Here is a 14375-nt window from a genome sequence, read left to right on the forward strand (position 1 = left end):
AGCTAGTAACTTTAACAGCTTTAATAGCATACGGGTTAGCAATAGGAAGTGAGGGGCAGTGCGTAATGAAGAGTCATTGCACGTCACAACACAGCAGATCGACTAGGGGCAAGGACGGATTAACCACCGGGCCGATTGGGCCATTGCCCAGGGGCCTATAAACCCAAAGGGCCCCAAGGTCTAAATCAATTATTTATTTATTTTGAGATTTCTATTAAAAATCCAAGTAAATGTCAGCTTATGTGAAATTTGTTCGGCCGAATGCGTGCTGGACGACAGCAGCGCGAGCAGACACTCGAGTGCGCGCTCAGGGAATCTGCGTTTCACAGGTGCAGTGCTTTATTTGAAGGACTACAGAGAACAGCCTTTGATTTACCAAATGTTTCCAAACACAAAGAAAAGGTGCAGTTTACCCTGGCTTTGTACAAAGCTGATGGTTTAAATTCATATAAGCGTCAGCATTCGTGCAAAAGTGTAGAGGTCTTTAAAATGGTTAAGTCCTGCAGGCATTTAATGTTTAATGACAAAGAGAAAGGTGCCTTAAAACCCTAAATATGTGCACGGTAACTGTTTGTAATATTGGTTAATCACGTGAGTTCATGAACGGTTATTGTGTTATTTGTCGGGTGTCGGGACTCGGGAATAAACAACGTTTATTGACATGGATGCGTCAAACACAATCTCAAATAGCAGGGAATAAAGTGCACAGTGAGCTATGAGCATAATAGCACAATAGGCCTACATAGATCTTTAAAAGATAAATTCACATTAAATCGAACAAAAAATAATCTCTGTCACTGCCTGCAACATAGTAGGCCTATTCTTAATCAATGGAAAATGTGCAATTCTGCCTGGGCAGTTTCACTTTCCATGAGGCAGTAAGCGCTACTGATTATAGGACTTCTTCGGGATGCTTTGATTTGAAATGATTTAGCAAAACTTGTGTAATTAGGCTATTGTCTGCACACCAGAGCAGAAGGAGGAAAAAACATTGGCTCATTGTTTATCAAGTGCTGAAACTTTGTCAGTTGAAAAACATTCTGGAATCATGTGTAACAGTCACATTAAGTCCTCTTTGCAACCTGAACTTCATCAGAATGTCGATGTGTGACACCTGAGCTGAAAAAGCTTGATGCAGCGCAACAAATGGTGAAACAGAACACGTGTCTTGAGATGCGTTTATAAATATTAAAGTTCTTTTAAACTTAATGCAGTGTCTAAAAAATGTGATGGTCCTGAGTTGTGGCGCAGTTTAACGATCAAAGACGTCCATCCAGTGTGTGTTTACATAGATAAACAGTTTAAAAACAGCGCAGACGCACCTTTGAACAGCCCGTAACTCTGACCCGAACCTGGCCTAAAACCTGATGGTTTGTCGGGTACCGTCGGACTCAGATCGGGTTGAAGACCTCTAAACACATGCAGAATAACCGAATAGTGATTTTGGTATTTGAATACCACGAACATCCCTAATAACGTATGATTTTGGATCGGTTCATAATTAAAAAGTACAAATAATTGGCCGTGTCAGACATTGCTACAGACTTTTCGGTCTATTTGAAAAATCCAACCAAATCTGCCAAGCGTCCATAAAGGTGAATGCAGTCATGTGACACGTCATGGGGGCCTCCACGGTGTACCGGCCCATGGCCTCTCAGTTCAGTATCCGTCCTTGACTAGGGGTAAGGGCAATTTAGATATCTGAAAATATAATTTTGACTAGTCAAAACTGAATTACAGATATCTCTAATCAGCTTTGTGGATGTGTGACGTGACAAGTGCCGAAATCTGTGACATCATTGCAGATATCTATAATGCCGTTTCGACTAGGCAAAATATATTTACAGATATCTTTAATGTTCTTTCTTACTAGTCGAATTATAATTGCAGATATCTCAAATTAGCATTCTGACTAGTCAAATTATAATTGTGACTCGTAAAAATGCAACTGTAGATATCTAAAATATAATTACGGATAGTTAGACAAAAGCTTTAAAAGCCAAACGGCTTGCGATATGCAGACAGTTACAAATGATTGTTTTTTTCTGTGACGTCAGGCTCTGAACCGGAAGCTGTTCCGTCCTATTCGCGGCTGCGTGTGTGTGATTGTGGGCTCGGTGATACACTGACAGCTGAACGATACAGTGTACCAGCGACGCGCGGAAATGGAAAAATCTATAGATACATGCACATACACATATACATATACAAACATCATCTAAGTCAGTTTGCATGGATTATGTGTTGATTTAGTGCAGCAGGCGGGGAGTAGTGATACAAACAGCACTGATCGGTGAATTTAAATAGGGATTTATTGCATTTAAATGGCTCTACATTTCCCGCACACGGGAATGGTCTTCTAGCGGATTGCGAGGTCTGTGTTTGATCCCGTCATCCGCAGCAGTTACGCCCCACCATCATTATCATCTGTCGGGTGGGCTCCGTCGATCAGTGGGTGGATATTTCTCTCCGTTAATATCTCCAGACATCGGGAATCATGGGGAACAGCACCTCATGCTGCGTGTCGTCCAGCCCGAAGATCCGGAGGAACGCGCACTCGAGGCTGGAGCCATACCGGCCCGAACCGGAGCTGAGCCGAGAGGACACGGGCTGCAACCTCCAGCACATCAGCGACAGAGAGAACATAGACGGTGGGTGTGTTGCTGCTGCTCCGCCATCCAGACACACACTGGAAAGAAGATCTGAGCTATTGATTGCTTAGTGCATTAATGCTTCAGTGTTTGTAGTGGAAAATACACATGATAGGACTGAAAAGTGGCAGAAGTGCTGTGGTATTACAATGATTTTGCACATGCACCATGGCAATACCATAGTACTGTATTATTTTAAAGTACCTTAGATTACCATGTAAATAACATTGTACGTGAATATTCAGTACCATGGTAATGCCATTGCATTTTTAGGTATTTCCAATGTTGATAACATTTCATTCTTTGAAGCTTATTAGAGTACCATTTAAAATGCCATGGTACAAGATTGTCAGTATGGTCATCATTCAGTGGTGTATATATATCAAAGTACCAGAGAAATGCCATGTTTTTGTACATGTACCATGGTATTCTTTAAAGTACATGAATATGAACATTGTAATGATTCAGTACCATGGTGTATATCAAAATATCATGGTATTCTTTAAAGCCTTGTTTATTCCATGGTACGTGAATATGACTCATTCATAGTCACGTTCAAAAATCAAATCATTCTTTGAAGCATCTTGGAGTACCATTCCAATGCCATGGTACAGTAATATGTTCATTAATCAGTACTATGGTGTCAGTTGCATGGTTTTATAAATGATGCCACAACTGTACCATGGTACCACCACAGTACTTTTTGAAAGGTAAAGACACATCAGCAATATAAACACATTTAAAAGCTGCAAACACTTGCACTGCAATGCTTTGGTGACAGTAATATTGCTCAATGTATTTCCTTACAAAAACAGCCCCTGTATCTCCCAAAATATTAGTAGTATTAAAAGGATGGTTAAACCAAAAATTAAAATTCTCTCATCATTTACTCACCCTCATGCCATCCCAGATGTGTATGACTTTCTTTCTTATGCTGAACACAACAAAGAGTTTTAGAAGAATATCTCAACTCTGTAGGTCCATACAATGCAAGTGAATGGTGATCAGAACTTTAAAGCTCCAAAAAGCCCATAAAGGCAGCATAAAAGTAATCCACAAGACTCCAGGGGTTAAATCCATATCTTAAGAAGCAATATGATAGGTGTGGGTGAGAACGAGTTTAAAATGTAAGTGCTTTTTACTATAAATCTCCACTCACTCTTTGTGCATATCGCCACCTACTGGACAAGGAGGAGAATTTATAGTAAAAATTGACCAACACTTATCATATCACTTCTGAAGATATGGATTTAACAACTGGAGTCTTGTGGATTACTTTTATGCTGCCTTTATGGGCTTTTTGGAGCTTCAAAGTTCTGATCACCATTCACTTGCATTGTATGGACCTACAGAGCTGAAATGTTGTTCTAAAAAATCTTCGTTTGTGTTCAGCAGAAGAAAGATATTGATATACATCATACACATCTGGTATGGCATGAGGGTGAGTAAATTATGAGAGAATTTGTATTTTTGGGTGAACTATCCCTTTTAAAAACTTTGGCCACTTGGTATTAAACACCATGATTATTAGCTTTTTGGGGGGATAACTACATTTTTGGGGTCCAAAAACATGATATTACCAGGGTACATGTCAAGAAAACATGGCCATACCATGATACTTTTAGTTAGTGAAAAAAAAAACAAAAAAAAAATCAATCTCTGCCTGTATATTTACATACCATGATAATAAGAGCACTTTTGGAGTAGGCAAATCTTTAGCCCAACACACACAACTTTATGTGCAGAGGTCTGCTTAAATAAATCATCTCGTATATGATGGCAGTCTTTGATTCCTAATGTGGATCTAAAGCTCTGAGGAATAAATGTTTGTATGCTTGCTGAAGTTTAAAGTTTACAGTGTCTGGTTTGGCAGTAGATCTGATCGCTGGTGTGCAGATAATGCAGCTTATGCACTGGGCATCTGTTGAAGTGGAGAGTGGATACAGCTATGGTGTAATGTAATTTAACATCTGAAAGTAGAGAGAGTCTAATGAAAGTGTCATGTGACAGCAGGCATACACACTCTGGGGAGGACTCATACTTATGAGATCCTATTTATAAAGATGCAAATGATGAGAAACTAATCAGTAACGAACATATGACGTCAGGTTGAAAGTTCGAAATAAATATAATGGTTTTATTTATTTCGATTTATTTTGGGCCTGATGAGCCAAACAACCACTACAGTTTGCGAGTAGTTGCCAGGGTATTGCTGTGCAGTTGTTGAGGTGTTCTGGGTGATTTTCAGCATACTGCTATTCACTTGCTAGTTGCTATAGTGTTCTGGGTGGTTGCTTACTGACCAAGTCAAAAAAGCCCACTCTCAAGTCTCTATGATTTTCTTTGTCCCTGGATATGAGTCTGATTCCTCGTTCATTGTTAAGTCTATAGCAAAATGTACATGCGTACATGTAGTACACAGGTACATGCCAAAGTATAACACTTGGGGTTATGGGTTTGTTCAAGTCCTTAACCCTTCGTATAAGCAGTAGAAACAATAAAGCTTGACTTAGCAATCACTACTAATAAAGATATCTTGAGACAGGCCTAGATACATGTAGATTACATTTGGACTAGTGCTGTGGTGCACATGTGCCACCATTGGCGAAGTGAGGGGTAATCACTGGCACGCAAACAATTGCGAGAGAGAGTAGTATATTTTATAAGAAGTCCATCGCATGAAGTACATCAACTTCTTGATGTAATCCTTCCTCATGATTGCAGCGTGTTTTATGTTGTCATAATGAGAAGCTTAAAACAAGCGTGATGAAACAGCGCTTGATGTAAATAAGACGATACGCTATTATTGCTTGAGATTTTCAATTCAGCCTACTTGCTTTTTAAAGCACCAGTTTTTTTTTGTTTTTTTTTTCTCCCCTTTTCTCCACAATTTGGAATGCCCAATTCCCAATGCTCTCTAAGTCCTCGTGGTGGTGTAGTGACTCGCCTCAATCCGGGTTGCGGAGGATGAAGGTCTGAGACAGTCAATCCACGCATCTTATCACATGGCTTGTTGAGCGCGTTACCACGGAGACGCAGCGCATGTGGAGGCTTCACACTATTCTCCGCAGCATCCACGCACAACACATCACGCACCCCATTGAGAACAAGAACCATTTAATCGTGACCACGAGGAGGTTACCCCATGTGACTCTACCCTCCCTAGCAACTGGGCCAATTTGGTTGCTTAGTAGACCTGCCTGGAGTCACTCAGCACACCCTGGATTCGCACTCACGATTCCAGGTGTGGTAGTCAGCGTCTTTACTCGCTGAGCTACCCAGGCCCCCTCTTAAAATGACATTATTAAAGAGCAAACATAAACACATCGTGAATTCAAACAAAAGTCTGAGTCTGATTCAAAATCTAAATGAAACCTGAAAATAAACAAAAATGTATGACATAAAATGTCTAAGAATTTTATTATATTATATTTTGATGTTAACTCCTTTTGTAGAAAAGGTTAGGTTTTCTTGCTTCCATTGAATCAACTTTTCACCCAAACTGTTACGCTGATTATGTAATTTGTAATTAAATATAAGCTGTATTAAATTAGATAAACTGAAGCATTTTCATGAGTGGGCTTAAACTTTTGAAACACACATGCACATACATACAGTATATCTGCACTGCGATTAACAAGGAAAATAAAAAATGGCATGACCTCTGCTCTATACCCTCAAAAAATATAAACTTTGAATGAACTTAATAAAATTGAGGAAAGCATTTAAATAACATTATTTCAACAACAACAACAAAAAAATATTTGTTTGAATGGATTCCATCTAGTCTTTTATGAACTTTATATTTTCTTAGTCACAAATATGTTAAAAGTCATCATTTAAATTATGAGGCAATGTAACTTGCATGCTTTTAGCTTTTCACTAATCACTTTTCATTGCAATTACACAGATAACTGTTCCAATCAGAATAAATCACCCTCCAAAGGGCACTTTGAAGGGAGAACAATCATGATAGTCATGCTGTAATATCACTTCAAACTGAATTTCTAATAAAAATGACTTAAAAAGTGAGTTTTAAATGACCCTTATTTTTGATCCCCACACCTTTTAGCATTTCAAAGCTCTCACAGTGGATGGTAAAGTCTTCGAAAGGAATAGGGAATGAAACGCACCCTATTTCAAAACAACAGCGGGAGGCGTTTCATTCATAGTGACTTTAACACGATTAACGATAAGAATGTTAACATGATTGTCATAAAATGCCATTATTAAAAGATGGACCATGTTGTTCGGTGGCTGAATGCTCCCTGGATGCCTGGAATTAATGGAAAGGATAGAGTTTATATCTCTGAAAAAGCAACGACAAACGAATGCACAAACCGCTTAAGTGAAGCGAGATGGCTGGATGGATGCATGCAGTACTAACAACTGTAGTACATACCTTATCTCTGGTAGGTGAACAAAATTTATGTCAACTAATTGTTAGTTTGAAAGGTAGAGCCCTAAAAGTAACTATCGCTCCTATTATAATGAATGAGGCTGCGCAAGTCATTTACTTTTACATTTAGTCATTTAGCAGACCCTTTTTTCTGGAAGAAAGAGACAAGAAAAGTATTTTTTTCATTAAAAAATAAATCTTTAACTTGTCCGCAGGTCTCGTAGACAGATTTATTGAATGGCTTCATTGTTTATAACAGGAGCGATCCAATATTCCAGATCACCCCACTGAGGAAATTATTGTGAGCATCTAAAGTACGATACATTTTCATCGGCTCTCTCACATAGACACGCTCAGGATCAACAACACTGGATAAGGCTAGATAAATCACTTTAGGTAAACGTTTGATGTTTTTGAGAAAATTTGTTGAGTCGTATTTAAAGGATCCAATAATGACACCTCATTGTTTATGTTCATTTTTTGCAAATATCTTGTGTGTTCTGTTTTAGCTAGACTCTAAAAGGGCGTGCTAATCATTTTATTTTGACAATATGGGTTGCTGCTACCGGAAATGCTTCTGGGCCAGACATGCGCAGTAGCGATCGAATTCCTTATTGTTTACGTCCTTGAAATGGTCTATAGGCATATGGGATACTTAACATCCATCCCACAATCCACAATGACGGTGACATTCAACAACTAGAGATGCACTAATTATGCCGCATAGCATGCTGGGAACCAGACATCTAGAATGGCCAACAAAACATATTTATGTTGTTTGAACACAAATGGATTTACACATTAGTGTAAACTTCCATTTTACAAAAATTTGGCAAAATCTTTAATAATTGTGTTGCAGTAGCTCATTTTAATTAAGTAAATTGAACAAGCAGCAAAAATTATTTTTTGAGTGCACTGTGCACTTACTAAACACTGTGTAATCGGCCATCAAGTGTATACATTTTCAAACTGTAGTATCATCTCCGATTTTACAGCAGTTTTTTACACAAAAGCATTAACCGTTTTTTTAAGCTGTTGGAAGTACCCTTTCAAACACACGTGATTTTTTGCGCTAGCTTTAGAATGTTAGCCAACCTTTGTTTAACAATTGTATCTCAAATAGTGTACACCAAAAAATCTAAACTAGCTGCAAATTTGCAGCAAATTTGAACTTTTGATTCACTGCAAGTGTTTGCCAGAAGTTTGCAATTCTTCGCCGGTAGTGGTGAACCTCTGGCAAACCATTGACAACAATGGACAATTTGTCGCAAGTTTGCCGCACAGTTCGGTTGCATGTGAACATTTTGATTGGCAAATTTGCCATGAACTCTCTATTTTCATAAAGGTTCAAACAGTTTAGGGTGATTTTAAAGCATTTAACTTACATTTGGAAGTTGCTGTCTTCAGAGAGGTTTTTTTTTAGTGTGAACACACTTCTCACGCTACTTGCACTAAAAAATGGCATAGAATAATGCCATTTGGGATGCAGCTTAGTACTCTTTATTTTGTAATAAAGATATAAACTAATACCTTTTATAACCATAAACTGATAATCTCATTAACTATGTTAATGAGTTACATTAGTGCATTGTTCTGGAGGCTTTCCCATAACTGCGCTCCAAAACACTAAACCTGTGTTCTAAATTTGTTTCAAGTACACTTCTGAGGATGCCTGACCCCTGTAAGTGTGCTTAAAGAAGCACACCAATCCCTAAATCCAAGTACATTTCTTGTCCACACCCATGACACACTGCACATTGAGGAAGTCCAGCATTTTATCATAGCTAGCCCACCCATCACAGTTCAGGTCTTCTGCCATAAGATGAGAGGGGTGTATTGGGTAAAGATCCTCTCCCGAGCGCAGGGTCACTGTGTGCCAGTCTCCTAAGATAGAAAAGAGCTGTACTGTGATTAACACAGCCCATTGTGATTCAGACAGCTGCTGTGTGAATCAGCTTTATCCCAAAGGGTAAATCTGTGTCAGACTTCTAGTTTCTCATTCTTTCATTAATGAATTGCTGCTTCGTGGTTATTCTAATGGCAATGTAATGTAAAGATTTTACCCTAATTGTATAACATTATTTAATATTCATTAATCTTTGTATGGAAAATATTGCAGTATTATAGGGTAATTATGTAATACAGTATTATAAAACAGTTATTGCACTTAACCTAACCTAAGATAATGCCTCTTAATCTCACTCAGTGCCTTTTTCAACAGTATTTATAATTGAGAAGAGTTGGGTGAGGCCTCACATCCACAGACTTCCCACAGTCCATTTACTGACAGTCTGATGCATATTGAACTAAAAACTGGAAGGCACTGTCTAAAACTCCAGTCTAATTTGCTTGCATTACGCAACTTCCATTTGCAGGTTAGTGGCATCACATCTTAAAAAGTTATACAGAGTTATGTTTGAGGCACTTTTTTGTGTTGTTGAGTAGCAAGTAAACTAGATTACCGGTGTGGCATGGAGCATTATCCTGCCATGAAGGGGTGTACCTGGCCTGCAACAATGTTTAGGTAGGTGGTACGTGTAAAATTGACGTCCACATGAATGGCCGGACCCAGGGTTACCCAACTGAATACTGCCCAGAGCATCACACTCCCTTGTCGTCTTCCCACAGTGCATCCTGGTGCCATCACTTGTCCAGGTAAATGGTGCACATGTACACGGCCGTCCATATGATGTAAAAGAAAACGGGACTCACTGGACCAGGTGACCTTCTTCCACTGCACCAGGGTTCAGTTCCCATTGTAGGCACTTTTGATGGTGGAAAGGGGTCACTCTGACCAGTCTGCGGCTACACAGCCCCATACGCAGCAAGGTGCAATCCACTGTGTTGTGACACATTCCTCACATAACCATCATTAACATTTTATGTGACTTGAGACACAGTAGACCTTCTATCGGTTTGGACCAGACGGGATAGCCTTTGTTGCCCTCGCGCATCGATGAGCCTTGGGCACCCAACACCCTGTCGCCGGTTTGTGGTTTGTCTCTCCTTGCACCACTGTCGGTAGGTGCTCACCACTGCTGACTGGGAGCACCCCACGAGCCTTGTTGTTTCAGAGATGCTCTGACCTAGTCATCTGGCCTTATCAATTTGGCCCTTGTCAAGTTGTTTATGTCTTTACACCTGCCCATTTCTCCTGCATTCAACATGTTGACTATGAGAACTGTTTGTTTGCTCACCATCTAATCTACCCAGACCTTGACATGTGGCCTTGTTAGGAGATGTTTAACATTATTCGCTTCACCTGTGGTTGGTCGCAATGTTTTGGCTCAGTGTATTCTGGAACAAATTCTCACCAATAGAAACAGTGATTCCTATAGAGCCTTTCACACCAGGAGCAAGCATTTGCATGCCAACACAGTAGGTTTTGTTCTAAGGTACCTTTTTTTTCCCCCCGCCTGGTGATAAAACGGCCCAACCAATAAAATTGGAGCTGCAGCTTGTAGAAATCAGTTTTCTTTGTTTTTTTATTTTTCAATAGGCTCACCTGAGAACTTGCTTGTCTCCATTCTGTGATTCCATGGTGCATCTTATTGTTTAAACAATGTTTTCCATGCTTGTTCAATGAACCATAAACAATTAATGAAGATGCCTAAGACAGCACTACAGGGCGACAGGAAGGACAGGTGATCGTCCTCGCAGTGGCAAACCACGTGTAACAACACCTGCACAGGATCGGTACATCCGAATATCACACCTGTGGGACAGGTACAGGATGGCAACAACAACTGCCCAAGTTACACCATGAACACACAATCCCTCCATCAGTGCTCAGACTGTCTGCAATAGGCTAGAGAGGCTGGACTGAGGGCTTGTAGGCCTGTTGTAAGGCAGGTCCTTACCAGACATCACCGGCAACAACGTCACCAATGGGCACAAACCCACCTTCGCTGGACTAGACAGGACTGGCAAAAAGTGCTCTTCAATGACGAGTCGTGGTTTTGTCTCACCAGGGGTGATGGTCGGATTAGTGTTTATCATCGAAGGAATGAACGTTACACCGAGGCCTGTACTCTGGAGTGGGATCAATTTGGAGGTGGAGGGTCCGTCACGGTCTGGGGTGTTGTGTCACAGCATCATCGGACTGAGCTTGTTGTCATTGCAGGCAAACTCAATGCTGTGCGTTACAGGGAAGACATCCTCCTCCCTCATGTGGTACCCTTCCTGCAGGCTTATCTTGACATGACCCTCCAACATGACAATGCCACCAGCCATACTGCTCATTCTGTGCGTGATTTCCTGCAAGACAGGAATGTCAGTGTTCTGCCATGGCCAGTGAAGAGCCCAGATCTCAATCCCATTGAGCATGTCTGGGACCTGTTGGATCGGAGGGTGAGGGCTAGGGCTATCCCCTCCAGAAATGTCCGGGAACTCGCTAGTGCCTTGCTGGAAGAGTGGGTTAACATTTCACAGCAAGAACTGGCAAATCTGGTGAACTCCATGAGGAGGAGATGCACTGCAGTACTTAATGCAGCTGGTGGCCACACCAGATTCTGACTATTACTTTTGACTTTTGAATACTCAAACCAGCCCTTCTGGCACCAACAATCATGCCACGGTCGAATTCACTGAGATCAAATTTTCCCCATTCTGATGGCTGATGTGAACATTAACTGAAGCTCCTGACCCGTATATGCATGATTTTATGCACTGCACTGCCGTCACATGATTGGCCAATTAGATAATTGCATGGATGATTGTTGGTGCCAGATGGGCTGGTTTGAGTATTTCTGCAACTGCTGATCTCCTGGGATTTTCATACACAACAGTCTCTAGAATTTACTCCGAATGGTGGCAAAAACAAAAAACATCCAGTGAGGGGAAGTTCTGCTGATGGAAATGCCTTGTTGATGAGAGAGGTCAACAGAGAATGGCCAGACTGGTTCGAATAAAATTAATTATAAAACAAATACTGTTTGTTTCACTTAACATCTCTCTTTCTGATGTAATACTACTCATTTTCTAGGAGGATGCTGAAAGAGACTGAAAAGATTTAACAAATCTATGATAGCTGTTCAGCATGCAGACTGTTTTTAGTTAAATTTAGCTCTCAAACAGATCAAGCTAACTTAATCACCAAAGTACAGAAATCGATGCAGTATCACAAACTACTGCTTTCAGCGCAAAAAAAAGAGAAAATCTCACACCTAAATCTGCACAGCTTATATCAGAGCACTTCCCCTAAGTGTATGAGGAGCATATGATGGTAAGAAAGCTGTCCAAATACTGTCTGCATGTGCCAGTGCAGTGTGGCAGCTGTGAATTGTTAATGTGTAGGCAGATAACAGGCCAGCTGCACCCGCTGAGGGCATTAGAGCTCACATTCTGATCACAACACAAGCTCAATGAAGCCACACACATATGCTGAAGGTGTGTGTGTGTGTGTGTGTGTGTGTTTATTTATTTATTTTGCAAAAAGAAACCATAAATTATGCTTAAAAATAAAAAAAAAATAGCCTTTTGGTATGTTTAAAAATTGAGTCAAACATAATGTGCAAAATGCTTAATGAAAAAAGTTCCTTGATGAAGTCTCTTGATTTTTAAACAAGCATGTTTTTTTGTACAGTTGGCACTCAAAGCCATGCTATATTGTGAATACAGTCAAGGCTGAAGCCATTGTAACACACAACACACAGCGGACTATATCTTATTGCTTTAAAGGGATAGTTCACCCAAAATTAATATGCTGTCATCATTTACTCACCCTCATGCCATCTCAGATGTGTGACTTTTTTCTTCTGCTGAACACAAAGATTTAAAAAAAAAATGTCTCAACTCTGTAGGTCCATACAATGCAAGTAACTGGTGGCCAGAACTTTGAAAGTCCAAAAATCCATATGACTTCAGTGGTTAAATCCATATCTTCAGAAGTTATATGATAGGTGTGGGTGAGAAACAGATCAATATTTTTTTACTATAAATCTCCACTTTAACTTTTACATTCTTCTTTTGTTTTTGTGGATTTACATTTTTCATACATATTGACACCCACTGGGCAGGGTAGAGAATTCTCGTACTGATAAAAACGGTATATGCATATGGTAATTCTATGTACAGTAGATGGTTACGGATAGTAAAAACATGTGTTGTCTATAAAAAACATGTTATGGGGAGGAGACGGTGGGGAATAAATCACGTGGTTGTATGCACAATCTTTCGCTAAATGGGATGTAGCGTTGGTGCAATTTCTTTAAATCTGAAAACTTTTGTGTCTACGCCAAGTTTTATCCATGAGGCCCCTGGTCACTTTTTTCTCTTGCGAGATCTGGTAACACTGCAACTAGCATATCACTCACCCTTAGCATAGACTACTGTCATTTTAAAAAGAATGCTATTAACTGTTCTTTTATTTCATTTTAGATAGTTACCATTTGAAAAGGTGGCTGCAGAACACCGGAACTGGAGTGAAAATATACTGTATCTGCTCAAAACGAATTTAAATAAAAAACATTTTATTTTTAATCCCTTCTAATTTCTAAAACATGATTATCTGGCAATACTGTGTGAAGCGTCTTAGAAACGTTGTCCTGATAAAGTTACAAAGTTCTTGTAGTAGTATTAAAGGTGCACTCTTGTGTCATCTTAGACTTACACTGACACCTAGTGGCTTGGATGCAGCATCATTTAAAATCAATAGTTTTCAGTTTCAGATGCCATTGTAGAAATGTATTATTCAAAGTCAGTCGTGATTACTTTAATCCAAGAGTGAAAGTGTCAAATAACAGGGTGGTTACTGAGATTAATTGAGTAGTATTCGACTGGTCATGTGATTCTAACATGGCCGCCCCCATGTGTGGACCCTCTCTATGTAGAATAAAACAGCTTTTATAAGGTTACTGATATGACTGGAGTCTTCATTTTAATGTGAGTGCTCATGATTTCCAACATATATTGCAAAATTACAATTCATGTCTTTAGGAGTTAAACTGTTTTAATGAGTGTACCTTTAACTAACAGTTACAATATCTTATCTTTGGGTGAATCCTAGATCTTTTATTTTCAGATAATTACTCAAGTAACTTAAGGAGTTGCTTTGTCACGCTGTGAAGGAAGCAGGTCTGACTGTGATGCCATCTGTGCCAGCGTCACACTGCCTTCCTGACATTCAAACTCAGCAACACAATGCTGCTCCCATATGCAGGACACCACTCACACTGGGTGCCTTACACACACACACACACACACTCTACTAAAGTAAACTCAGCAAAAAAAGAAATGTCCTCTCACTTTCAATTGCTTTTATTTCCAGCAAACTTAATGTGTAAATATTTGTATGAACATAAAAAGATTCAACAACTAAAACATAA

General features: G+C 39.7%; 1 protein-coding gene across 3 annotated transcripts in view; it reads left to right on the forward strand.

Annotated features, from left to right (window-relative positions):
• Positions 1-2106: 2106 nt before the first annotated feature.
• LOC127432036 (cyclin-Y) overlaps positions 2107-14375 on the forward strand; it is an 85473-nt gene continuing 73204 nt past the window's right edge. For all 3 annotated transcript variants that reach the window (XM_051682806.1, XM_051682805.1, XM_051682807.1), the window contains exon 1: positions 2107-2651. In XM_051682806.1, coding sequence (XP_051538766.1) covers positions 2498-2651 — 154 coding nt within the window. In that variant the 5' untranslated portion in view covers positions 2107-2497. The remainder of the gene's footprint in view (positions 2652-14375) is intronic.

This window comes from Myxocyprinus asiaticus, chromosome 41 (genome assembly GCF_019703515.2).
Source record: "Myxocyprinus asiaticus isolate MX2 ecotype Aquarium Trade chromosome 41, UBuf_Myxa_2, whole genome shotgun sequence".
NCBI classification, from domain to species: Eukaryota; Metazoa; Chordata; class Actinopteri; order Cypriniformes; family Catostomidae; genus Myxocyprinus; species Myxocyprinus asiaticus.